Source organism: Poecilia mexicana, unplaced genomic scaffold (assembly GCF_051168715.1).
Source record: "Poecilia mexicana isolate PSO_F unplaced genomic scaffold, ASM5116871v1 scaffold_19, whole genome shotgun sequence".
In the NCBI taxonomy this organism is placed as follows: domain Eukaryota; kingdom Metazoa; phylum Chordata; class Actinopteri; order Cyprinodontiformes; family Poeciliidae; genus Poecilia; species Poecilia mexicana.
This window is the reverse complement of record NW_028263388.1, coordinates 13,644,908-13,670,213: the sequence shown is the minus strand read 5'-3', so window position 1 is coordinate 13,670,213 and position 25,306 is coordinate 13,644,908. Positions and strand designations below refer to the sequence as shown.

General features: G+C 39.0%; 4 protein-coding genes across 4 annotated transcripts; 1 reads left to right on the top strand and 3 right to left on the bottom strand.

The window, feature by feature from the left end:
• Positions 1–975: 975 nt before the first annotated feature.
• Positions 976–2,128, bottom strand: gngt2b (guanine nucleotide binding protein (G protein), gamma transducing activity polypeptide 2b). Its single transcript, XM_014989893.2, has 3 exons — positions 1,694–2,128; positions 1,440–1,528; positions 976–1,281 (listed from the first exon to the last, which is right to left on the bottom strand). The coding sequence occupies exons 2-3, from the start codon at positions 1,521–1,523 to the stop codon at positions 1,153–1,155; spliced, it is 213 nt and encodes a 70-aa protein (XP_014845379.1). The 5' UTR covers positions 1,524–1,528; positions 1,694–2,128; the 3' UTR covers positions 976–1,152.
• A 1,411-nt stretch (positions 2,129–3,539) lies between these two features.
• Positions 3,540–6,686, top strand: tmem101 (transmembrane protein 101). The gene is made up of 4 exons (XM_014989900.2): positions 3,540–3,724; positions 4,826–5,006; positions 5,668–5,814; positions 5,924–6,686. Exons 1-4 carry the CDS (start codon positions 3,594–3,596, stop codon positions 6,230–6,232), a joined length of 768 nt encoding a protein of 255 aa, XP_014845386.1. The 5' UTR covers positions 3,540–3,593; the 3' UTR covers positions 6,233–6,686.
• A 485-nt stretch (positions 6,687–7,171) lies between these two features.
• On the bottom strand, positions 7,172–10,096 carry LOC106919506 (uncharacterized). The gene is made up of 2 exons (XM_014989897.2): positions 9,589–10,096; positions 7,172–8,288 (listed from the first exon to the last, which is right to left on the bottom strand). Exons 1-2 carry the CDS (start codon positions 10,000–10,002, stop codon positions 7,524–7,526), a joined length of 1,179 nt encoding a protein of 392 aa, XP_014845383.2. The 5' UTR covers positions 10,003–10,096; the 3' UTR covers positions 7,172–7,523.
• A 1,600-nt stretch (positions 10,097–11,696) lies between these two features.
• lsm12b (LSM12 homolog b) lies at positions 11,697–25,024 on the bottom strand. Its single transcript, XM_014989901.2, has 5 exons — positions 24,859–25,024; positions 22,123–22,256; positions 20,973–21,082; positions 13,748–13,874; positions 11,697–12,339 (listed from the first exon to the last, which is right to left on the bottom strand). Exons 1-5 carry the CDS (start codon positions 24,983–24,985, stop codon positions 12,247–12,249), a joined length of 591 nt encoding a protein of 196 aa, XP_014845387.1. The 5' UTR covers positions 24,986–25,024; the 3' UTR covers positions 11,697–12,246.
• Positions 25,025–25,306: the final 282 nt, after the last annotated feature.

Here is a 25,306-nt window from a genome sequence, read left to right as displayed (position 1 = left end):
TTGTAAGAGTGTCATTTCACTGTAGAGACAAAAGCATTCAAGATTTTCGACATTTTGCCATAACTTAGATTTTAATTGCATGCACAAAACAAAGCAATGGATACTTTTCAGACACACAGAAAATAAATAGTTTGAGGACTGTGATGAGGTTTTGTATTCAGTCCTGCTGGGTCTGTACATTATAGAACCACTTTTGTTCAAATCACAGCTGCAGGCTTTTTGGGGCAATGTCGTTGCCTACTTTGCACATCTAGAGACTGACATTTATGCTAATAATTGTTTTATTTTATCCCAGTTTTTATTTTTATTGTAATATTTGCAATATTCTAAACACCCCCTGTCTTACTCAACTTTTTGTTTATTTCATAAAGTTTTTTGGGCATAAATTATCTGTCATGATGTTGATGTTATAAAATTGTATGTATTTAAGTTTATTAAAGTAAATATTCTATTCTATAATTCATTTTATTCTATTTATGGAATACTTAGTAGTGCATTATGCTGAATAAAGTCACAAACTTTCACTTAATCTAAGTACCTGATTAAGCTAAACCTGTGTGATCCTGCATGCATTGAGTTTTGATCGTCCTTCTAGTTATGGTCCTTAAAAGAGAGACAAATTATTTCTTTTGCTACAAAGGAAAGAGAAATTCCGTTTGTTCAGGACTCAGGCTGAAACTAATTGGATGAAGCGAGCAGATTGGAAGCTAATGAAGAGTGAAAAAAGGCTTAAAGACTTTGAAACAGGAAGCCACTCTGTGTAAACAGGCCGGCTTGACCAACCATGCTGAACCAAAGAAAATCCTATTAAGGTTAAATTCAATTGGAGGCTTTGGAGGTTTTGCCCTGTTATGCACAGTAACATGGGTCAGCAAACACTGACCAGTAAACATGTTTTCACTGCTGCTTTGCATAAACTGAAAAGGTAAAAAAAAAAAAAAAAGACCTGAACATCAGTGATAAAAGCAGACAGAAGATATTTAAATCTATTTTTATTTATTTACAAATTAAACCCACTGTCATGTTGACAACTACAGTGCTGATAGGAACGCTGATATACACCTTCTGTTTCTTTAATTTCAGAAAAACAAAAAACACTACATAGAAACCATCTCTGACAGAAATAGAATCTCTTCCTTGGATGATTGTGTGCTATGTTACAGTGCAGCCTCCTTTGTCTCCCTTGTAAGGGTTCTTGTCATCTGGAACTCCCTTAATCAGCGGATCGCTTGGCAAGAGTCCTTCAACGTAAGCAATTGTGTCAGCACAATTTGCACTCACCTGTTGAGGAGGAAATATGAGACAGTGGAAACATGTCGCCAAAAACAACATAACATTAAACTGTTGGATTTTTTTTTTATTTTTTTTTTTTTTTTAGGATTGATAGAGCGAGCTTTAGCAGCTACATGAGAGCAAGGTTGTTAGAATTAGATACTCACTGCTGTTCTTGGTGTGCTCACTTCCTTTTTCAATTGTTCCAGTTCCATTTTCAAGATTTCCTTGTCTGACATATCCCGAGCCATCCTGGCTGCGGAGAGAAAACAAAGTACTGGCTTCCAAAGGTTTCAAGGATAATAGCGACTCCCTAAATGGTTTTCTTTTGTGGTGTCTGTAGATTCATCCAGGTAGCCTTTCATCTTTCACTTCCTACATCAAATAAAAGCAACAAAATGAATGTTTCTTGAGTGTTTACCTGTCGAATGGTGGGATCCCCAACGCTCAGAGAAATGTTTTGGCTCCTAAGAGCTCCTTGACTGTGCGCCTTCCTGCCGTCTGGCTGCCTCTCTCCACTAAATGAGCAGTGCTGTCCCACTGCTCCTCATTTACAGCTGATCCCCGTCACCGGCTTTCGTTTGAGGTCGCCACCAGATTGGAGGACCTGATGTCACCAATCCCCAGTGATGAGATTAAACAATCAAGGAACTTAACTCCTGAAACAGGAAGAGCCCCCTCACCGGCTACACGCAGAAAGCAAGAATATGACATTCAAAAAGTGAATTCACAGCATCATCTGTACTTAAGTTGTCATAAAGGAATACCTAGCAGAGTGCTTTTCAATCTACCATCTAACAATAAAGAATGAAAAAATTACAAATCTACCAGGAAATGGACGCTCATCTCTTTTGCAAAGTAGAATGAGCTAAATTCTTGTTCTCGGAATCTCCAAACTTGATAGAGGTAGACTCAGAAAAGGTTGCAGGTATAGTTGCAGTGGAAGATGGTTATAAAGAGTATCTAATCACCCTGGATGGATGGACGGATGGATGGATGGATGGATGGATGGATGGATGGATGGATGGATGGATGGATGGATGGATGAAAGAAGGAAGGAAGGAAGGAAGGAAGGAAGGAAGGAAGGAAGGAAGGAAGGAAGGAAGGAAGGAAGGAAGGAAGGAAGGAAGGAAGGAAGGAAGGAAGGAAGGAAGGAAGGAAGGAAGGAAGGCCTCTTAGTGTTTTGAAGTTACTTCAGCAAACAAGAGAATAAATCAACCAAGATGTTAAGATCAGTGTGAGTTTCATCGTTTAGGTTCTTACTGAAGTAAGATTCTATTTAGAAATGTACTGTATTAAGTGAGGATTTGATATAACAGATAAAAACATTGATTACTTTGCACATTTACCACCTTCTGTTTTAAGCACATCTTCAGAAAAGCATAAATCCTATACATAAACATGAAATGGGTTTTATTGTTGTTCTTTTTTATTTACAGCACTCTCTTGCCATCACCTCGTTATGACATTTGATGTGGGATACACGACAAGCCAGTGATCAGCAGCTCAGCCTTCCGCAGGACTCACACTAAGTCATTTCCAGGATCTGGGTTAGTACTCAGGATTAACCCCACACACGTCACATGGATTACTGGGTTGGAGATGCTTCTTATGAATGTGGGCAGAGTCACTGTGCACCTAGTGGGCTGTCTTTCTTTTATGGATAAAGGGAAACAGCAACTTTCTAAAAGAAACCTTTCTTTGTTATTGTATTGATGTAGTTATTAAACAAATATACATGATTATTTTGAACATTTGTACCACCATGTCTATATATACATGGAGATTTATTTATTTATTTATTTATTTATTTATTTATTTATTTATTTATTTATTTATCAGATTACAGAATTCTCCTGGATTTACAGAGTCCTGGATTAATTAATGTTTGCTAATTTATTTATTTGATACATTGAATCTTTCGAATGAATTATAAAGTCTTTATAATTATCCATTTATTGACTGATTATCAAACTAGATTTTTTTTTTTCAATTCAGTTCGTAAGTATCGTATGTCAGTAACTATAACTAACCTGTTGTAAAAAATTTAATAATTAAATTTGTCCTCTAGATGGCGGACAAGGTCTCTTTTTATAATATATATCGCAACATGTAGACAGTCTTAGCCAATCAGAACGCTTTACCTGGGAACTTGACCGCTTCTTCAAAATAAAAGCTTTCCTGTGTCCCTTTGAATGGCAGCTGGCTCACTGGCAGCAACGTGGGACAACCACATTCTTTTAATTTGACACGTAAAGGGTGTTTATTGGTCGGAAGTATCTGGTAGGTTGACTGGCGGATGGGATACATGAGCTGGAGCTATGGCAGGTCCGAGTAGGAAGCAGATGTTAAGGTTTCTCGGCCAACTTGGGGCGTTTATTCTGACCCGGTTCGGATTCTGGAACTGCTTCAGTATGCTGATGCTGTTCGCTGAAAGAGCGGACTCAAAGAGGTAAAAGTAGCGTGTAGTTTGACGCAGAGCTTCCAGCTAACCTTAGCTGAGCGAGCTAACGGCAGTTCAAGGCAACTTCTGTGAAAAAAGCAACTTTATGACTTCATAAATACCTGGAGCTAATCCCGGTTGATAAATATTAGAAGAGAGAAAAACATTCAGTCCACGAATTTATGTCTCTTTTCCGTTGTTTGTGGCACACCAAGTATCTAAATGAGCTGTATTTTACTTGCACAATTGAAAAGCTGACTTTAAATGTTCCTTTAAGTTCAAATAGCAGTTTATATTTAACTTAATAATCTTTAAAATTTAGCCCAACAGATCCTTGGACAACTTCCCACACCAACTGACTGTGCTTTCATTTATCTGTGTGGTTGGGTTCCTGAAACCCCACACATCCACACCCCTCCAACTTCTCCTGTAATTATATGCTATAAGAAGGCACTAATGGAGGCCATGTTAGTACTAAGCAGAGTTTTAACTTTATACTCTTAAACTTTTTTAAATCTGCTTGAGTAAATTACATTAGGTTATTAGGTGCCAGGTTATCAGTGCTCAGTACAGTTTCATTATAGTTTTCTTCAGTTTAGTCTTAAGTTTTTTGCAAGTATGTCTTAATAAATTAGAGTATGATTGAAAAAAAATTGCTTCCTTTATTATATAGAGTCCTTACACACAGTGGAAATATATATATACTTGCTGTAGAGACAATGAAAACTCCAAATGAAGTCGGTCAGAAAATTATCGTTAGTTTATTTTATAACTACAAGAAAAGGGGGAATTTTAATGTCTACAAGCTGCCCTACATCCAAAGCATTATTAGAATAATTGGTATTATTCAGAATTCCATTAATTAGGAACAAGACATAAAGCACACAAGGCAGTATTACATTCAGGAAAAACAACTACTGCCCCTCTCTAGTAACCCCTTTAACTTGAAAGCTAATTAGCAGTTTCAACCCTCGGTAGCCTTTTAAAAAGTAAAAGATACAGTTATGTGAAGTCACACTATATAATAATGTAAGATATAGTAGGTCACAAAGCAACTGAATAAACAGCATAACTTAGATATTAAGTCTCCTGATTCTCTTTCCTCTCCAGAAAACCGGACATCCATGTACCATACCTGTATATTGACATGGGAGTAGCCGTCCTCTGCGCTAGTTTCATGTCGTTTGGAGTGAAGAGGAGGTGGTTTGCTCTGGCTGCCGCCATGCAGCTGGCCATCAGCACTTATGCATCCTACATCGGAGAGCAGGTGCATTATGGGGACTGGCTAAAGGTGAGTGAAGCTCCTTGATTTGCAGCGTTGAGTCAACTTCGTCCACAAAGCAAGTGAAAAAGCGCAACATGCTTTACGTAGAAAACAAGTATTAAAAAAAAGACAAGATTAAACCATTAAAGAAATTATAAGAACAGAATACATATAACATTGTACAGCCTCAAATGATTTAAAAGAACAGTAGAGCTGAATATCGGCATAAAAATGGTATAAATATATTTGCACTGAGTTACACTTTCTGTTTTGATCATATTCATCTAACAGATCTATGATCTGGGAAGGACTCATTAGAAAATGAGCCAAGCTTTGTGGAGGATCAATATGGAAAGAAGATCTGAATTTGTAAAAGAAGTAGCTTAAGTCAAAGCGCTTTTTATTTTGATCAATCATCTTTTCAATTCATCCACGCACGCGTCTGGTCATTGATACTTCTGTTCAGCCATTGATTAAGCAGGCAATCTATCCATCAGTATGTCCATTTATCCTTTTGTCCATACGTCTAACCTTTCATCAGTCTAACGATCCCATCATGCAGGTTCTATATTTAATCTTGAGCTCATAAATTGACTGCATACTCTGAGTTTTGAAAACTGTTAAATATCTTCTTGCAGAACGTGTAGGAACATTTCTATATTCGACACCGATCCTTGTTGTCCTGCAGGTCCGGATGTACTCCAGAGCGCTAGCCATCATCGGGGGCTTCCTGGTCCTGGCCAGCGGAGCGGGGGAAGTCTACAGGCAGAAGGCCCGCAGCAGATCGATGCAGTCCACTGGGCAGGTCTTTCTGGGAATCTATCTCATCTGCATGGTGAGGCTCTTTGATTGGAAGAAGAATGTGCTTCATGGCTTTTTTTTCTTTTTTTTAATTAATTTATTTTTCTGTTACCTTACCTGCACTTCCACGTTTTCTCCACTAGGTGTACTCGCTGCGGCACAGTAACGAGGACAGACAGGCCTACCTAAACCACATTGCAGGGGGCGAGCTCACTCTGATGCTGATAGAGGTGCTGTTTGGCGTTCTTGCTCTGGCCTTCCTCACCGGGTACTACATCCGGATGGCCGCTCAGATCCTGACCACCATCCTTCCCCTGGTCATCCTGCTCATCGACGGAAACCTCGGATACTGGCACAACAACCGCAAGGTGGAGTTCTGGAACCAGATGAAGCTGATCGGCCACAACGTGGGGATTTTCGGCGCCGTGCTCATCCTGGCCACCGACGGGTAGAACTCTCTGGCTTTTAAAGACAGTTTTTTTACAAACGGGAGCGTCTGTGCAGAATGAGATTGTTGTGGCTGGATTGTGCCGGAAGCTGCTGCCCGCCTCAGGATTTAAAGCGCCCAGCTTGGGAGAGCTCAGACGGTTCATCATTAGCTACCAGATGGCTGCTTTCCTTCTACAAGAAAAACACGTTTCCTTTTTACTTTTTAAATAGCAAGTGGTTTTATTTATTTGGTTTCTTGTTTACATTTTGTTATGCTCTGAAACTTTACAACATGAGTGAGTATTATGCATTTGCTGGGAGCTTTTACTTCCCTGGGAAACCCTGAATATCACAATTCATGTTTTAAAATTTTCAAGTAAATGAAAACTGTTCTATAATGGTATGTTGCTTTTAAGATGTACAAAAATGTTTTTTTTTTTTTTAAATAAATTTAAAGTACAATATCAACTGACAAAATACTGGGCACATCATTTATATGGAGCGATAATATTATCTGCTGCTTTACCGTGTTGGACAGATTAACTGCAACCAAAAACTACAAGCATTTGTTACAAAAATGCACCAGATTTTCTTTGTTGTTCGATCTGTCAGATGAATTCTTTTTTTTCTTTTAAAGATTATAAGGCATAAAAGAGGAAACAATTTTGTAGGCTCTTTAATAAAAGTTGTTGGCTTTGCATCCAATAGAAACTGAAGGATGAAAACTTTTCTCCTTGTGTTGCAATTATGCAATATTCTAGATGTTGCGCACAGAATATTGCATAATTACAGCAACAAAAACCAAAGAGACCGCTGCGGATTTAAGGTATGACATCAGCTGGATTTATACCAAAACTGCGTTAAACACAAGATGAAATTTATTCGCTACTTGGGCGACTTCTGGAAGTAAGTGGTTGCGTTGGACTTTTTTTTAAAGTGGTATGAGAGCAAACTTTTAGTGAATTTTTTTTTTATATACATTAAAAAATGGAAAACTATTGATTTCCTTCCATTCCACAGTAAAACACAACTTTGGATTAGTCTAGCCAATAAAAAGCCCAGTGGAATATGTTTACATTTATGCTGATGACATGATTCAATATGAAAAACATTTAAGTTTCAATATTTTTGCAAGCAATTGTAGAAAGCCTTTCAGTAAAACTAGTCAAGGGACAGAAAATAATGACAAAGTTTTGGATTGTTTTCCACTAACTAAAAAAAAGAAACACCCGCTTGGTCTTTCTCCAGTGGCTGCTTCATGTAGCGTCCAGCAGGAGGCCGTCTGTGTGTGTCAGAGCTCCATCCTTTAACCGGTCACTTGTCTGCAGATTCTGCATCACTTGCAGCTTGTTTGTTCTTGCGGTTGCGCTCAGCTTTGACCAGCGCACCGATCACTGCCAGCATCACGGTGATGGTGATGACCAGCACCGACGCCGTCTCCGCCATGCACAGCTGGCTGTCCATGGACGCGAGGGGGCTCCCGGCCTGCTGAGGAGGGGCGTGGCAGAGGATGGACTTGTAGTCCTCCACATGCAGGTGTCGCACGTACTGGATCTTACCAAAGACGCGCTGCAGGTCGCAGTCGCAGGTCCAGGGATTGAGGGACATCTGCAGGTGGGTGCTGACGGTCTGCAGCTTCAGGAAGGTCTTGAACTTGATGTGCTGCAGCCGATTTCCGCGGAGGCCCAGCAGGGTCAGACCGCGGAGAGGGGCCAGAGCTTCGGCCTCGATCGCCGAGATGTTGTTGTGGCCGAGCAGGAGAACCTCCAGGCTCTGCTGGCGGCTCAGCAGCCCGTCTTTGAGCATGTTCAGCCTGTTTCCCTCCAAGTGCAGGAGGCGCAGTCGAGAGAGGCTGTGGAAAGCCCTGGCGTCTATCGTTCGGATGCGGTTGTAGCTCAGGTCGAGCTTCCTCAGGTTGTCGCAGTTTCTCAGGGAGGAGGAGTCGACATGCTGCATCAGGTTGTGGTCCAGCCGCAGCTCCTGGAGGGAGGTCAGATGGAGAGTGAAGTCCTGAGGCAGCCAACGCAGACGGTTGAAGCTCAGGTCCAGCTTCTCCAGAAACTGCAGGGATGAAAGGGACTGAAACACAGACAGCCAGTAAGAAAGGGTCACTCTGAACTGGTAAGCACATTTTTCTTCTTTTGTTTGTTTAGCACAAATAAATTCAGAGTACAAAGATTCAGAGTACAAGTCCATCATAGGTATTACATTCAAAAACTGAAACAGTTTTTAAACTGAAATGTCCTGGCCTAACGATTGTGGGTGAGTGCTGTATCTAACCTTACTAAAGGAAGGTGGGGTGGAAGGATGAAGTGCGGCAGTACAGTACAGTGCATTTACTGTACAGTACAGCTGTACCCTGCTTCAGTAAACTTGAAGTAGGGTACAGCTTCAAGTTTATACTATTCAATAAACTTGAAGCTTTGAATTTTTTTTCTTGATCTCAGTTTTTATGAGAAACATTTTTTTTTACATTTTCATTATCCCATCCACTCCGAGTCTGATGAATCTAAATAACATAATATAGTTTCATAATTTTGAAATAACTGGAATAATTTAATCTTCCAATTGTATTTTATGTCAATAAGATGTGTTAAACGTTGCAGATTAGAATGGAAACAATTAACTATGGAAAAAGTGAAGAAAAGCAGAATAGTTATGAAGACAAATAGCTCAATATTCCCATAAAATTTTAAATAATAATTCAGTCTGGAAAACAATGTATTTGGAGAACTTTCTTCCCTTCCCATTAAAAAAGGGTAAATGATCATTTTAATGTGATACATACTTGTCTTATTTATAAAAATGAAAGCTGAACAAAATAAATAAAGCAGACCATTATAAAGATATTTTAGCAAAGATCCTCTTTTTTCTCTACAGACAAGAACGTAGTTACTTTTCTGTGTTGCTCAGTTTTATTCAACGTGGGGAAAAAAACAACAACAAAAAACCATTTAGGTATTTGGATGTCTCTTTCGAAAACAATAACTGATTGGTAAATATTCAACACAATTACATACAAAGTCCCAGTGTGAATTTGCATTCATTCATCGACAATTCATCAACCAGGGTGACATATAAACCATTTCAGGGTGGATTGATAAAACATGCAATTTAAATAATTTTGAAAACGACAGTTAGATGCAGAAGTTTGGAATGTCCTACAAAATATTCTCTAATTCATAATTGGTCAAAGATATTTTGACTCTACGTTTAGGGAATCTCACTAAAATGACCGTTTCACTTTCTGAAAGAATACTGTTTCACTTTTACGCAAAAACTGCAAATTAAAACTGTAATTTAGAAACACGCGTAGTAGACTCAACCCCGTTAAAAAAAAGAAGGAGGGGGTGAGGGGGGTGGGGGAGCTTTCCCATACCTGTGGATGCACAGCATGTATGCTGTTGTTGGACATCAGCAGAAACTTCAGCGACCACAGTCCCACGAACGAATCACTGCGCACCTCTCTCACCCTGTTCCCACTGAGATCCAGCAGCCAAGTGCCGCGGGACACACCGGGGGGGACCTGCTCCAAGCCCTGAGACCTGCAGTCCACCAGGTCAGAGGACTCGTAGCAAAGGCAGGGGCTTGGACACTGCCTGAAGCCCGACATGATGCTCGGAAGCGGCGGCGGCAGCAGCAGCAGAAGCAGGGGAATCAAGCAGAGCATCTTTGTGCGCTCAAAGTGAAGACTCTCCTGCCGAAAGCCATGGCTGACCCTCCTGTGCGTACACACAGCGACACATCGGGGACACGGCGAATATGTTTTGCAAACCGCATAGAAATGTGTCATATTCAGCAGACTCCCGAGGCCCACGCATGGAATATTCCCGATTAGACGGGATTATGGGCTTAAACTGATGATCACATAACCAAATCTGGGGAGAGAACCTGCAGTCCGTTTTGAACCCTTTCCCAAATGAAGGATTTACATCTGCTTCTCTATATGGATACATCAAGCGCAGTTGCATGATAGCAGTCGGTTTATCCTGTTTAGTTCTATATTACATAACAACGAACGGATTACCTATAGACCAGTCTATGCAGACAGACCGCACTGAATCTGAGCGCCTTTTGTAAATGCCTAACAGCACAGACACAGGCAGATTTCAACATTGTATCACCCAGAAGTTACTTTATTGCAGTATTTTAGTCCGAATGTTACTTTTGATAATTATGGCTTACAGTTGAGGAAACTTAAAATGTTACTTTTCAGAATCACATCAGGCTACATCCAGAAACGCTTTTATATTTGCTGCACCAAAACAAGCATCGCTTACTTGTTCGGGGCTCCTTCTGCTTGAAGCGCAGCATCAATGCAGCGTGTAACGGAGATGATCAGCTTGTGGCTCTGATTGTCTCTCGAGTTGGATCTGGTGTCTACTCATCCTCCTCTCCACAATGCTCCACACATTTCCTGTGAGGTTTAGGTCAGTCCAATTTGCTGACGAATCAATTCCCAGCAATATCCTGATTATTATTTAGCGCTGGTACTTTAGGCTGGATTGGGCCTTGAATACTGCGGCAGACGGCTGCTCTGACAAAACACAGAGGAGCAACAGCAGCAGATGACACGTCCCCAAGTCCTCAGGCTGTGGGAACTTGGATTATGTAGCTCTCCAATCTTCCTCCAGAATCTGGGACCTCGATTTCAAACAGACATGGAAGATTCACTTTTTTATCTCAAAATAGAACTTTGGAAGACTGAACAAACCGGTTCTTTTGGATCAGTTCAGTCAGCTACTTTAGCAGTACCCTTTGGTGGCTTACACCATCATCATCAGTATTGCCAATGATTACATAGGACATCATGTTCTGTATTAAAAACCCTCAATGATTTTCTCTTAGCATTCTAATTTTCAGGTAAACGGAATTTTGGGTTCATTAGCCTAAAAGCCATAATCATCAGAACTAACACTGCATATATATTTTTTTTAACTGAATTAGACTTTTCTAAATAAAATGTCAATATTTGTGTTGACATGTGCCTCTATCATTTCAAATATTTTCTGTTCAACAGTTTTTAACCGTCATATCTAAATATTAAAATCAACAGGTTGCAAAAAATGAATCAATATTCATGCAAGCAAGTGTATCCAACTGACTAACAGTATTCTATCACACAATAAAAAAATAGAAAAAGCTCTTATACACAACTTCAGATGGATTATTAAACTCATCATAACTTTCTTTTAAGTGCCAACCCCAGAATTCGCCTACAGAATTACCACAGGCTGATAAAATGCAAGTAATTTTGGTCGAATCCTTTTCAACTGCAAGTTACATGTTAAAGACATAACCTGAGCATCTGTGGAATAGTGAATTATGGTGCTTATAAACATGTTCACCTACAATTCCAGTCTGTATTCATTTCCTCTTAACCCTAATCCATATCTCACAGGTACCATCAACATGTAATCCCCCCCCCCTTCTGCCCCCACACACAATCTTTACAAACTGCTCAAAAAGTTGTTGAAAATTACAATATTACAGTCAGAATTTTTGTTACTTTTATTTTAGAAAATGTCCTTTAAAGTGTGGCATTTCAAGTCACATTTTGTTTTAAAATACAGAAAATACAGACAGTAGAACATGGATACAGAAAAAAAAGGAAACGATGACAGAAAATAAAGCTAACAAGCCTTTCTGACTGCTCTAGTTTTTTCTTTGAAATGGAACTGAAGGCAAAAGGAGGAGGAGGGCAGAAAAAGAAAAAAAAAAGGTTTTAGGGGACGAGAAGAGGGAGAAGGAATGGAGGAGGGAGGTGGGGCGGGATGAGACAAGTTAGTTAAGGAAACTATGGTTTGCTTTATGGATCATGTTTAAATTATTCTTTATAAAGTCTAATTTAAGATTTAATCTTTCTTCTCTCTCTTTTTTTGTCTTTTTCATTTAATGGTATTTTGATCTTCAGGATCCAGGGCCCTCAGCGCTCCTCCTTGTGGTCTCGGACTGAGGACAAGGAATGCCGACTTTGTCTGGCAGTGGGAACAGAATCACCCGCGTCGCCTTCCCCCGGCCGATCCGCACTGCCAACTCAAGAAGATAAAGTGGAGTCCTTCTGTGTTTGCTGTGCTTGTGAACGTTGCATGGACTTCTGACTTTCCACGTCTCTAAAATGTTTCTCAACCTGCAACGACGACGGAGGGAGGGGGAAGAGAAAAAAAAAAGAAAAAAAAAAAAGAAACATTTAGATCTAATCTTCAACACTGCCAGGACAAAATATTCTCAATTTAAATGGGAGAGAAAAGTTCGGTCAAGGAGATGCTTCAAGATTCGTTGTTTTGAGTAAAACTACACACACACAAAGAAGGTAAAAGTAAAAATCTGCCGGTTTAAGTAGTACTTTTAGAAAATAAAAGTACTATGATCTATGAAAATAACCCAAAATGTCATAAGGTTGGAATAATAGGAGAAGCAAGCAAACAGTAAACCCAATTAGCTTAGCACAACAGCGCTGCGACGACAATAACTGTGCAAATGGATGCATTTCTAACACAGAAGGTCTCGGCCCTCCCTGATCAGATTCCTATTCACTGCACGTTTTCCAGTCACTAACTCCAAACATGTTGCATTGCAGTCAGACTGGTAGCTCAGCTCAGACTTGTCTGCTTCATGAATGAATTTTAAAGCTGTTTTCTTCTGCACTCTGCCCTGTTGAGTGTGCGCAAAAAAAAAAAAAAAAATAGAGACTAAAAACAGATTTAATCAGGGAAACATCTGTCAGTTACGCCACCACTGAGGTTTCTGAGAACACTGGCAATATTCTGCTTTCTGCAACAAAACAAAACGAGAGACTGCAGGGATACAGACAAACAAATCTCACACTTTTTCCCCCCTGAAGATCTCTTTGACTCAATGTGTAATTAAACCTTTAAATACAACTACCACAAAAAATAAATAAATAAAAACGGATGGATGGTTACAATTTGATCTGTTGGCGAGATGGAAAGGTGCCTCGTCTGTTTCCAACATGGGCTGAAGTGCTAATATTTATCGCCACTAATGGAGTTATTGGATTTAGGTTCAACTTCAATAAAATGTGAACTTCAGCTTCACGTACTTTTAGCTACCAGAAAGTTTTTAGGCTAGGGAAGGAAATCTATTGCGACCAATGTGTTTAACTGCCAACATTGATCAATATCTAATCAAAGCTTTAAGTGCATTTCAGACTCTACATGCCTCAGTATGTAAAATAATTGTGGGACATTAGGAGAGCCATACAGAAATGAATCTCTGCAAACCTAAACAATCTGAAACAGTGTTGTGATGAGTGGGCTTACATTTTCCCACAGTGATGTGAAACTGATAGTCGGGCTGAACAAACTACCTGAAGTTATTTGACTGCTAAAGGTGGCTCTGCGAGCCACTAAATATGGAGTACTCTATCCTCGCACACACATTTTCTCTTTGTCTGTTTCGAATAATAACTGTAGCATCAGCTGGGTTTGTTTGCAACTGCAGTAGCTGGGAAATATCAGATCACTTTCATTACATCCCTATTCGCGGCATACTGCGTGGTTCCAAGTCATACTTACTATTTTGCGTACGTGACTTAAAGCGCTTCCCTCTTTGCCTCTGCAGTTCTCAACCTGATAAGGCGGCGAGATTACAACGTCGTCCATCACAATAATGTTCTTCTCCTGCCATTTACACTCTTTGATGCTGCAAAGAAACATTATTTTTCACTAGTCAATGTTTAAAAAAAACAAACATTTAAATTCACAATGAAATACAAGAAATTGCAACATGAATACGACGGTCACAATGATAGCTGACCCACTTCCTTTGCTTTTCCGTCAGCATGATGTTCCCACACCTTCCAGTGAGTTTTAGCAGCTCACTCAAGTGTGGGCATCAACAGCAGTGAAAGATTTTAGAAACACACAAAGGGATTCAAGAACCACCTTCACTTATCCAGGACAGGGGCCACAGACAGCGCATTCGTGGAGTTAAGCCCCTCCTGGACCACGGGCAACATCAGAAGCATCTAAACCTGCCTAACGACAAGACTCAGTCGTCTAAAATCATCTTTTCAGATGAAAGTGGAGTTTGCATCTTATTTAAAGTTTAGGGGCTTGGGGAAAGAGAGGAGAGGCTCTAATTTTAAGTCGTTTGTTGTGGTCCTGAGTGAAGTCTCTTCACTTTGTGATGATGGCTAGATAAATGAACGGAAATGAAAACTGAATTTCGGTTTGTGGAGCCACGTCATTAAATGCCATCTAACTACTGCGTTTTTTTTTTTTTGTTTTTTTTTATTCCTAGTCTGTGCCACCATCGACAAGGAAGTTTGAGCAATCCAACTTTCTTCTGAAGACGAGCAGGGCTCGGCACATGCCTGTCTTGCCAGAAGCAGCCAAGCCTGATTAACCATGGCATCAAACTCAGTGTTTCCCAACCCTGGTTCTCAAGGCACACTGCCCTGCATGTTTTAGATGCTTCCCTGCTTTAATGCGACTCATTTAGCTGATTGCAGTTCAGCAAACACTTGTTAATTGAAATCACCCAGCCTGAAGCAAGGAAACACCTGAAACATGCAGGGCAGTGTGCCTTGAGGACCAGGGTTGGGAAACAACCCTGAAAATCGAGACGATGAGACTCCAGACCCAAAGATGAAGACCAGCTGAAGGTCACCATTCAAACCAACTGGGTTTCAAGCAAAATGAGTCATAACCAAGTGGTGGATGCATATATTATAGGGTTGCCAGTATTACTGACATGCCAAATTTGATACAGAAGTTTATTAAACAAGCAGATCATGAAAGAAAAAAAAAAATCAAAGCAAATATTGGGGAACAAAAAACAAACCTACTACTACATCATAAGCCCTCCCCTCAGCCCTGTACATTAATATTAATTTACAGATCTGTCAGCAGGAGAAAGAATTAAAAACATTTGAAGGGAAATTGATAATTTTTTTAGACTGTTTGAACATGTCAAAAGCCAAGGTTGGGATCACAATATTTAGATCTTAGGAGGTTTATAGAATCCTGAGGAAATGCCTGAACCTGTAGGGGTGGGCATTTATTATACAGTTTATCATTTGGGGTGAGAAATTTTTTTATAAGGATTTTGATTTATCCGTTGTCACCATAAATTCCATTTAAACACTCCCAAAACTGTCCGCTTCGTTGGGGTTGATAAATGAGAGCATTAACAAATATCAAATTTTGAAATATGATTAAATGTAGTTACTGTGTGCAGTTCTATGTGTCTTAAAAAAGCACATTACACTTTGGTAAATTTTTCAAGAGAAATATTTGTGCTTGAGGGCCTACGATTGCTGTGCCATGCAGTCAGTCATACAGTTACCTAAAAAAAGTAGTAATAGTTCTTATTGTGACTTATCGTTATCACAACAGTGCCACAAAATATCGTGATAAAGTCCATATTGCCCACCCCTATGTACCTGGCACTTCACTTTTTATTAGCGGTTCCTGCTCCTCCTCCTCCTGTCCCTCTTCATCCATCTCCTTCTCCTCCTCGCTCCAACTGGCATTATCCTGTCCCTCTTTTACAACTCCACAACCTCAGCTGACATGGTCCTTGTCTGCTACTTTACAGCAACAATGATCAATTTTATAGCATTTTGCCACTGTCAGAACATAAGTACTATATATATATATATATATATATATATATATATATATATATATATATATATATATATATATATATATATATAAAACTAATTATGAAAAATGCTAAATACACAGGTAGTGAATTACTGACTATTTGCTTTTTTGTTGAGCTGGTTTAAAAAAAAAAAAAAAAAAGGTACGGTATATGTTATCCAGACGGCATTTCCCGTATTTTCAAACCCAAAGCGTGACAGGTTAGGTGGCAAGAAAGTGAAGGGAACAGCGAGAGATCGGCTGTGCTTGGACAACGCGTCTGGCCCAGGGTGTCTGTGTTCACAGAGCGACAGTGCGGCTAGCTTGCTGCGGCTAGCTTGCTAACATCGCGGCTGCTAACCGGGACGAGGCCAACGCCCGGCAGCTAACCGACCTAACCGAGAAAACAACCAGTGGAAAACGACGCGTTGGATTGACAGCAGGCAGAGGTAAAACTCTGCCTTGTCCGTAAGTACCGCTATCCACCACAGTCAGCTGAACAGCGAGAGATCGGCTGTGCTTGGACAACGCGTCTGGCCCAGGGTGTCTGTGTTCACAGAGCGACAGTGCGGCTAGCTTGCTGCGGCTAGCTTGCTAACATCGCGGCTGCTAACCGGGACGAGGCCAACGTCCGGCAGTTAACCGACCTAACAGAGGACAAAACCAGTGGAAAACGATACGTTGGATTGACAGCAAGCCGAGAGAGACAGCGCAGTGGCCTCCAACTGCTGAGTAGGAGCCTTAAGGAAGCGACAGGCAAAAAGAAGCGAAATAATGCCTCCAAAAGGATCCAAGACCGACGGGAGACAAGATGAGGACTATGTATCACTCACGCAAGTCAAAGAGTTGCTGAGCCAGCAAAAGCAAATGTATATGGAGTTACTCCAACAACAACAAGACAATTTTAAGGGTTTTGTTAAAATCATTGTGGACACTACTAACACCAGAATGGACGCAATGACACGAGAACTACAGGACATTAAAACCAGCCTGCAATTTACACAGAAAGATATTGACGACATTAAAGTAGAAAGTGCTAAGCACAAGAACCGAAGTGACACGGTGCAGTCAGACATATTTAAAGTATGTGAGGGTATGATGACTATCACTGATAAAATGGAGTACCTTGAGGGGCAATCAAGGAGAAACAATCTGGTTTTTGATGGAATTACTGAATCACCAAATGAGACTTGGGCTGAGACTGAGGAGAAAGTGAAAACTATTTTAAATGAAAAGCTAAACTTTCAACATAAGGTTGATATTGAGAGAGCTCACCGCACCGGTAAACATAGAGGAGACAGACCCAGGCCCATTGTTGTCAAATTTTTACGATACAAGGACAGATCAACTATTCTGCAGAGCACCAAGGCACTTAAGGGATCTAAGATTTTCATTAACGAAGACTTCACGGATGCAGTAAGGAAAAGGAGGGCGGAACTAATGCCGGACTTAAAAGCAGCACGTCAAAGAGGGGACATCGCTTACCTACGTTATGATAAGTTGATCACCCATCCACGTACTAGTACCCCTAAATTATCCAACAATGTATGACAGACAGCCAGACATAGCTGACGTTCACTTCTGAAAGAGAAACATGAAACAGATCACGGCCTATGAGGATATAGAGCTACCAGTATTCCAACACAGAAACTATCATCAGCAAGATATTGAAACTGACATTGATCCTGATAACAACTTCTATAATGTCAGCAATGATAGTTGTCACTATTACAGCGATGATCAGTTCAACAACAGCATTAAAACGGATCAAAAGCTGTCAATAATTCACTTTAATAGCAGAAGCCTTTATGCAAATTTTGACAGCATCAAACAATACCTCCAACAACTTTCACAGACCTTCAATGTTATTGCCTTATCAGAAACTTGGCTCAATAGTGATAAGGGCATAGATTTTGAAATAAATGGTTATGAAATGGTTTGTAAGAACAGAGAAAACAAAAATGGAGGGGGAGTAGCTTTATATGTTGACAAGAAGATTAATTATAAGTTGATCGAAACAATGTCAACTGTGATGGACAACATGTTTGAATGTGTGACTATAGAAATACTCGTGGAAAAAAGGAAAAATGTCTTAGTGAGTTGCATTTATAGAGCCCCTGGATCAAACATTGAAGTACTCAACAACTGGATAGAAGAAAAATTTATAACAATTAATCAAAAAATAACATTTTTCTGTGGGGATTTCAATATTGACCTTCTCAATCCAAATAAACATAGAATGACTGAAGAATTTATTAACACCATGTTCAGTTTAAGCCTGTATCCTAAAATCACCAGGCCCAGTCGCATTACATCGCACTGCGCTACCTTAATTGATAATATTTTTACAAATGTGCTGGAAAATAATTTAACTAGTGGAATATTAATGAATGACATAACTGATCACTTACCAGTGTTCATAGTCTACGACTGTAAGTGCAAAACAGACGATCAAAAAATAGAGACGCATTACAGACGGGTTACGTCTGAAGAGACACTAAAAGCTCTACAAGCTGAGTTGTTGGCCTACGATTGGAGATTAATATATAAAATGAATGATGTGAATTTAGCATATGAAGAATTTTTAAAAACATTTAAAATATTATATAACAAGCACTGCCCAATCAAACAATATAACAGGAAAAGCAATCAAAAAAATGAACAGTGGATCACAAAAGGAATACAAAAGGCATGTAAAAAGAAAAACAAACTTTATAGAGAATTTCTAAAACATAGAACGTCTGAATCAGAAAACAAATATAAGAAATATAAAAATAAGTTAACTAATATTATAAAAACATGTAAAAAGGACTATTATCATAAATTACTGGATAGGAATAAAAACAACATTAAGGAAACATGGAATATTTTAAATAGAGTTATTAGAAAATCTAACAATAACAACTATCCAGACTATTTTATAGATAATGAACAGAATATTACTGATTTGAAAAGTGTCGTCAATAATTTCAATAGATTTTTTGTTAATATAGGACCTCAATTAGCAGAAAAAATACCGACTACAAAAACTGCAACTCAGCAATATCTAATTGAGAATAATCCCAGCTCCTTATATCTCAACCCTGTACTAGAAGAAGAAATCATAAACATTGTGAATAACTGTAAAAATAAGACTTCCACTGACTGTGATGATCTGGACATGAAAACTATTAAAATAGTAATTAAAGGAATCTCTAAACCACTAACTTATATTTGCAATTTATCATTTCAAACAGGATCATTTCCCAACAAAATGAAAATAGCTAAGGTCAAACCAATGTATAAAACTGGCAACAAACACCTCTTCACTAACTACAGGCCTGTCTCTCTTCTCCCACAATTTTCTAAAATCCTGGAAAAACTCTTTAAGAAAAGACTGGAACAATTCATAGAAAAACATTCGCTACTTATTAGCAGTCAATATGGATTCAGAGCAAACCGGTCAACATCGCTGGCCGTAACTGACTTAATAGAAGAAATAACCAACGCAACAGATAGTAAGAAACTGGCAGTAGGGATATTTATAGATCTAAAGAAAGCTTTTGATACAATAAATCATGAAATCTTACTTAAAAAATTAGAACGCTATGGAATTAGGGGAGTAGTTTCTGACTGGATGAGGAGTTATTTAAAGAGCCGGAAACAATTTGTGAAATTGGGAGATGTGGAATCTGATTGGCAGGAGACTGTCTGTGGAGTACCACAAGGATCAGTATTGGGACCAATTTTATTTAATCTTTATATAAATGATATCAGTAAAGTGTCCAATGTATTAAAATTTATCTTATTCGCTGATGACACAAATATTCTAGCCTCTGGCGACAATTTAGAGCATCTTCTCTCAACAGTCACTTCAGAGATTAGTAAGTTAAAGATATGGTTTGACCATAACAAATTATCCCTAAATTTGGACAAGACGAAAATCATGGTCTTTGGGAACTGTTATAAAAATACTGAAATCCAAGTTCAAATAGAGGACGTAACTCTACAAAGGGTTTTTGCTAATAAGTTCCTCGGTCTAATAATAGATGACAAAATCAGTTGGAAACCTCATATTAAACATTTACAGAGTAAACTCAGTAGAAGTATATCCATATTGGCTAGAGCTAGACATGTATTGAATGCTAAATCACTTCATATTCTATATAACTCTCTGATTTTACCATATCTATCATATTGCTGTGAAGTGTGGGGAGTTAATTACAAGAGCTCTTTACATCCGGTAACCGTCCTACAGAAACGAGCCATTAGAATCATCCATAATGTCGGTTATTATGAGCATACAAACCCACTCTTCATAAAATCCAGAATTCTCAAATTTGACGAGCTTGTAGAATTTAAAATGGCTCAGTTTATGTTCAAAGTATCTAAAAAGTTGTTACCTGAGCACATACAGAGCACGTTTTCTGAAAGAGAAGGGGGGTATAACTTAAGGGGTCACTCAAACTTCAAGATCCGCAATTTTAGAACAACAAGAAAAAGCTTCTGTATTTCAATTAAAGGTGTAAAGTTATGGAACAAGTTACATGAAGATTTAAAACAAAGCAATAGTTTAACACAATTCAAAAGAAAGTACAAAGAGGTAATTTTCAATAGATACACATATGGGTGACAGAAAGCAATAAGGTGTGTATTGCAGATAACTTGGTGTAAGGGTTTAGAAAGACAAACCAGCATAAAATGGGAAAATGTATAGGTAAATATTAGTAACTGTTACTTCTGACTGCCACTTTGATTTTGATTTTTTTAATGACAGTAGGACTCTAAAGTTTCAAGTGTTTAGGGGGTAGGAGTTTATAAGTTCTCACTTCTTCCTACCCCATTTTGAGCATGATATGTTAACTGAAACAAAAAAATCTGTATTTTCTCTTCTTTCTTATGCACTTCTTGTTACTGTGCACTATTTTATTTTTATATTTGTATCATGTTCGAATAAAATTTCATTTCATTTCATTTCAGAAAAAACAAGACAAATAGATTGTCTGGTTTATTTATTGAAATCTCTTATTTACTTTGAACATAGACTTTCCATTAAAATGCCTTCTTTTGCAAGAAATGGGTGTCTTTTTCTGGTCAGCCAGTATGAACTGATTTTAATTGATAATCTGATCAGGTTACCATTCACTGAGCAACAGCAGGAAGTCCTTACGTTTTGTGAATAGTCTGGAATAGCTGCTGGCCCTCCACAGAAACCCCAGCACTGATTGCATAGGCTTGGGACAGCTTGTCTTCCTTTTCTGTCCGTGCTCGATTGGCAAGCTGCAAAAAACAGAGGAAATACAGTGAGCTCTACTCAGAATTCGATATTTCTATATATATTGAAGACTGATGCAGGTACTGCGTGAAACAGTTGGGAAATGAAATTGTAACTGAAACGTTACAAAAAAAAGAACATTTAACTATGTTTTTTTTTTTCCATATCCAAAGACTAATGTTTTGCTAACCAGATACATTTAATATTTAGGAAACTACTCATCAAAATGAAGCATCTTTATTCAAACCAATTTGGAACTTTTTGACTTCCAAAACTGTTGTTGCACTTTGTTTATGTTAAGCAATCAGCAGAGGAACAGCACTGGACTCTAAATAAAGCACATTTAAAACTCCTTTCATCTTGTGAAATGATTCCATGTGTTTGAATGACTGAATGTGCGGAGCAGCTTTTCGCACAGTGGTGTAATAAAAAAAAAAAAAAAGACATTTTCCTAAAGTCACATCTGTGAAGCTTTTAGCTATCACAGAGGGAAAAATCATATCTATAAGTGAACTTTCTCAATTAGCAATGAGATCAATCAGATTTTTCATAACCAGTGAGGTTTAGACAGCTGTACAGCTTCACCTACAAGACAATTCTACTGAATCTCTGCTGAACTATATTTGATAAGACCAAAAGAACATTTATTGTGATTTAAACAAATGTACTGAATTTATTTACTCGACATCTGCAAATTAAGGTTATTTGTGAGAAGGTGGTTAGAAAACAAGGTTGTTAAATGCTTATAAGAATCACCAAAATACAACAGTACCATTAAAGTCTTTCAGATGTCAGTGATGAGGCGATTCAGACAAGCTTTCCCTTTTTTTCTTTAACTAACTTACAGATTTCTACCAGCAGATTTTAAATTCAAAGCAGAAAGAATATTAGTTTGGAAACTTCTGATGATAAAAACACCTGAACATGTTTCTGAGTACAAATCATTTCTAATGAAGGATCCAAGTTCCTTTAAAAATCAGAAGAAACATTTAATAAATCATAGCGAGAATCTAGGCACAAACCATTACCAATCTGATGGCCTTACCTTGCCAACATTCAGTGATGCTAGAGGAGGTGGAGTCTCAGTACGGTCATGTATTATGTCCACCTTAGATACATAGGCTAAGTTGATCAGGATAACGTCGTTGAGGTTCGGCTTACCGCTGGAGGAAGCACATTCTTAAGGGGGAGACGGGTTAAGGCAGAATATTTCAAAGCAAGGACTTTGGGGGGAAAAAATTACAATTCTCAGCAGAGCAACAAAGAACTTCAACACCACAGAGACAGAGAAGCTTGTGATGCAGAGCGCCAAGACCAACACGGTGCCAGTGAAAGGTCGTGCCAGTTACAGCACGTGACTACTAAAAGCATTATTCAGTTCAGGAAATGTTTTAAACATGATCTTCAAAGCAAACCTGAAACATGCTCAAAACTACAAACCAAACATAAACAACGGGTGATATTTTAGTATTGGTGTGTGCAAAATGAAATCTTTAGGGGGCAGTTTAGAAAGAACAGTTTAGAGCACTATATTTTGATTCTGGTGAGAGGAATTTAAACTCCGCATGCCGGTAATATATTTAGCCTGTTTGAGTTGCTGCAATAGCACAAAGAGTTGGGAACTTCGTAAAGGCAGACGAATATTTATATGCAGGGAATATTTGCATTCGCTGCATATAAATAGAGCTCCTTCATTTGAATCAATTTCTGTCAACCACAGCTGATATATTAACATCAACTTTAGGAAAAGAAAGTCAAACTGAACACAAACGGGCAGAATGTGTCGGACACCGACACAATCTCTCTGGTATAGCTTATTGATAAAATGCATCTACAACGTTCTTATTAATGGCAAAAAGAAAAAAAAAATATCTCTAGACACTTATTGTAACAAGTCAAAATGTTTCAATAACTGAACAAAGTGTTCATTTATGGAGCCACATGACACCCGTTGAAGGGAATCAGAGCCCCAACAGTCATCAGAGCCCATCAGGATTCAACATGGTCCATAAATGGGCCCAACTTTAATCCGTGTGGCTGCAATTCAGACATGGAAGCCTGAAAAACTGCCTGTGCAAAGCAAAATGCATCACCACGAAGTGTGTCATCCAACTCTGTGGTGCACATTTCTATGAACTGGATGAAACGAAACACGACCTGTTTCACCACAAGATGGTTTTTAGAAGAACAAATTGGGGGCTGAAGATTTAATGATCAACTGGATCATTAAAACTACAATAACTGGTTCAACCAGCTATCTGTTTTCATTTCTTTTTATGAAGTCCCCGCAACTCCCTGTGAGCTTCAGCATCTTAGTCAGAAAAATGTATATGAACTCAGGGCATCAAGGGAATTGACAGTCTAATATTATTGGCATGCAGAGATTGAAAGCAAGGCACAGTAAATAATATGGTGAAACAAATATATCCTCCGAACAGGGATATTTAACACACAGATACGGCAAAAACAATTGCAGTTGAATGTACTGGGTAGCTCTACAGCTAACCAAATATCTACCGCAACACTGCACACACTGATATATTAAGGATGAGAAGCTATTTTAACATTTGTTACCATAAAAGTAAATAATTGAGACAAGAATTTGTCATCTTCAAATAATAAAGACAGACTAATAATGTTTGCAAAGCCCCAAAACTTGGGCCAGACTAGTTTTCAGCTTTTATACGAGCTCATTAATGTGCTTACATTTAAAAATAAATATGTCTAATTCAGCTAAGTACAACTAATATTTTTACCAACAAGATTCAAGCGAGAGAAAATAAATAAACGGAAGAAATTGAACGGGTATTTCCAACAGGAGCGAAGATGCAACTCAGCGTTTACTGGCAAACGCCCTCTACTAAACTCATTCATTCATTCATTGTCAGGCTGGACACGTTCACGTTAACCTCATTAATAAGATACGGTATTTAAAAATAAAACGACAACAACAAAATAACACACATTTAAATGCATTTCAAGAGAATATGAGTGAATCTCATGACTCACTCAGCAACTCTCATGCAAGACTCATGAGGGAATGAAGATAGGCAAGTTCACAGGCTAAGGTTCATGGTAGTGATTAGTTCAAGATGTTCCCACGATTAGTTGTAGCACAATTCACCCCAGAAACCCAAGACTGTGGTGACACCTCAAGACTAAAACTAAACCAACAGAGCCAAGAATCCCCAAAACCGATTTGGAGCTACAGGGCGGTTTGGGGGTATCTGGGTTTGACCGAAACTTAGCATGTTAGCCGAGTTAGCAGCAGCTTCCCTGTAGCGTGGATGGAGGGGAGGACAGTAAAACTCATAAACGGACTCCTAAAAATGGCTGTTTGCATCCCCGACGATGGGAGTGGGTAACTAAGAGAAATAAACGCGTGGACACCTGTCAGAACAGGGTGTGCTGTGTCTCAGTTAGCCCGCTAACTAGCATCGGTTGAGAGCCATGATGCCTTACCAGGATTCGCTGCCAGATAGTGATCCATGTTGAGGGCAGGCAATACAATGAGTGAATTCAAAACACATGCACATCCGGGCAGGTTATTTAGCACAAAAGCAAAACAAAATAATAACAATAGACTCGTTAAAAGATAAAAAGAGAACAGGTGGGTAGTTTGTACAAAATAATCTAAAACGAACAAAGATGTGTAACTCAGCCAAGACCAATTACGCCTGCGCGGATCACTATTTGACATCTTTTCGGTTACCCTACAGGCCCTTGCAGCCAGGCAGGCCAGCCAACCAGCCGTCAGCGGCGCCGAACAAACAAAGGATACTCAAGGTTAACATCTTGGACTGGTAGTCAAACGCGACCACTTCTCCCTGTAGCTGTTGGCCCAAACAGGTGAGGCAAGAGACATGGCTCCCGACGCTGAAATACTCCCCCGGTCCAGGAGCCGCCATCTTCTCCGCCAGGAAACCGGAGCGCTTGCTTTACGTAAGGCAACGTGATGTCGTAGGAGGACGACATCTGGGCGTGTCGTCGTACGTCAGATTTACGGAGGAGGGGGAGAGGAATAGGGGGCATAAATATGATAGAGTTAACGCAAAAATATCTTTATCCAACTTTTACAAAAGAAAACAATAGAAAAAAGAGAAACAGATTCAATACCCTTCCGATTTCAGCAGAAATAAAATATTTAAACTCGCAACATAACATTGTACTTATTAAGTCGAATGTTATGTTGACATGTGTGTCAAAAGTTAAGCTAAAACAGTGCTGAG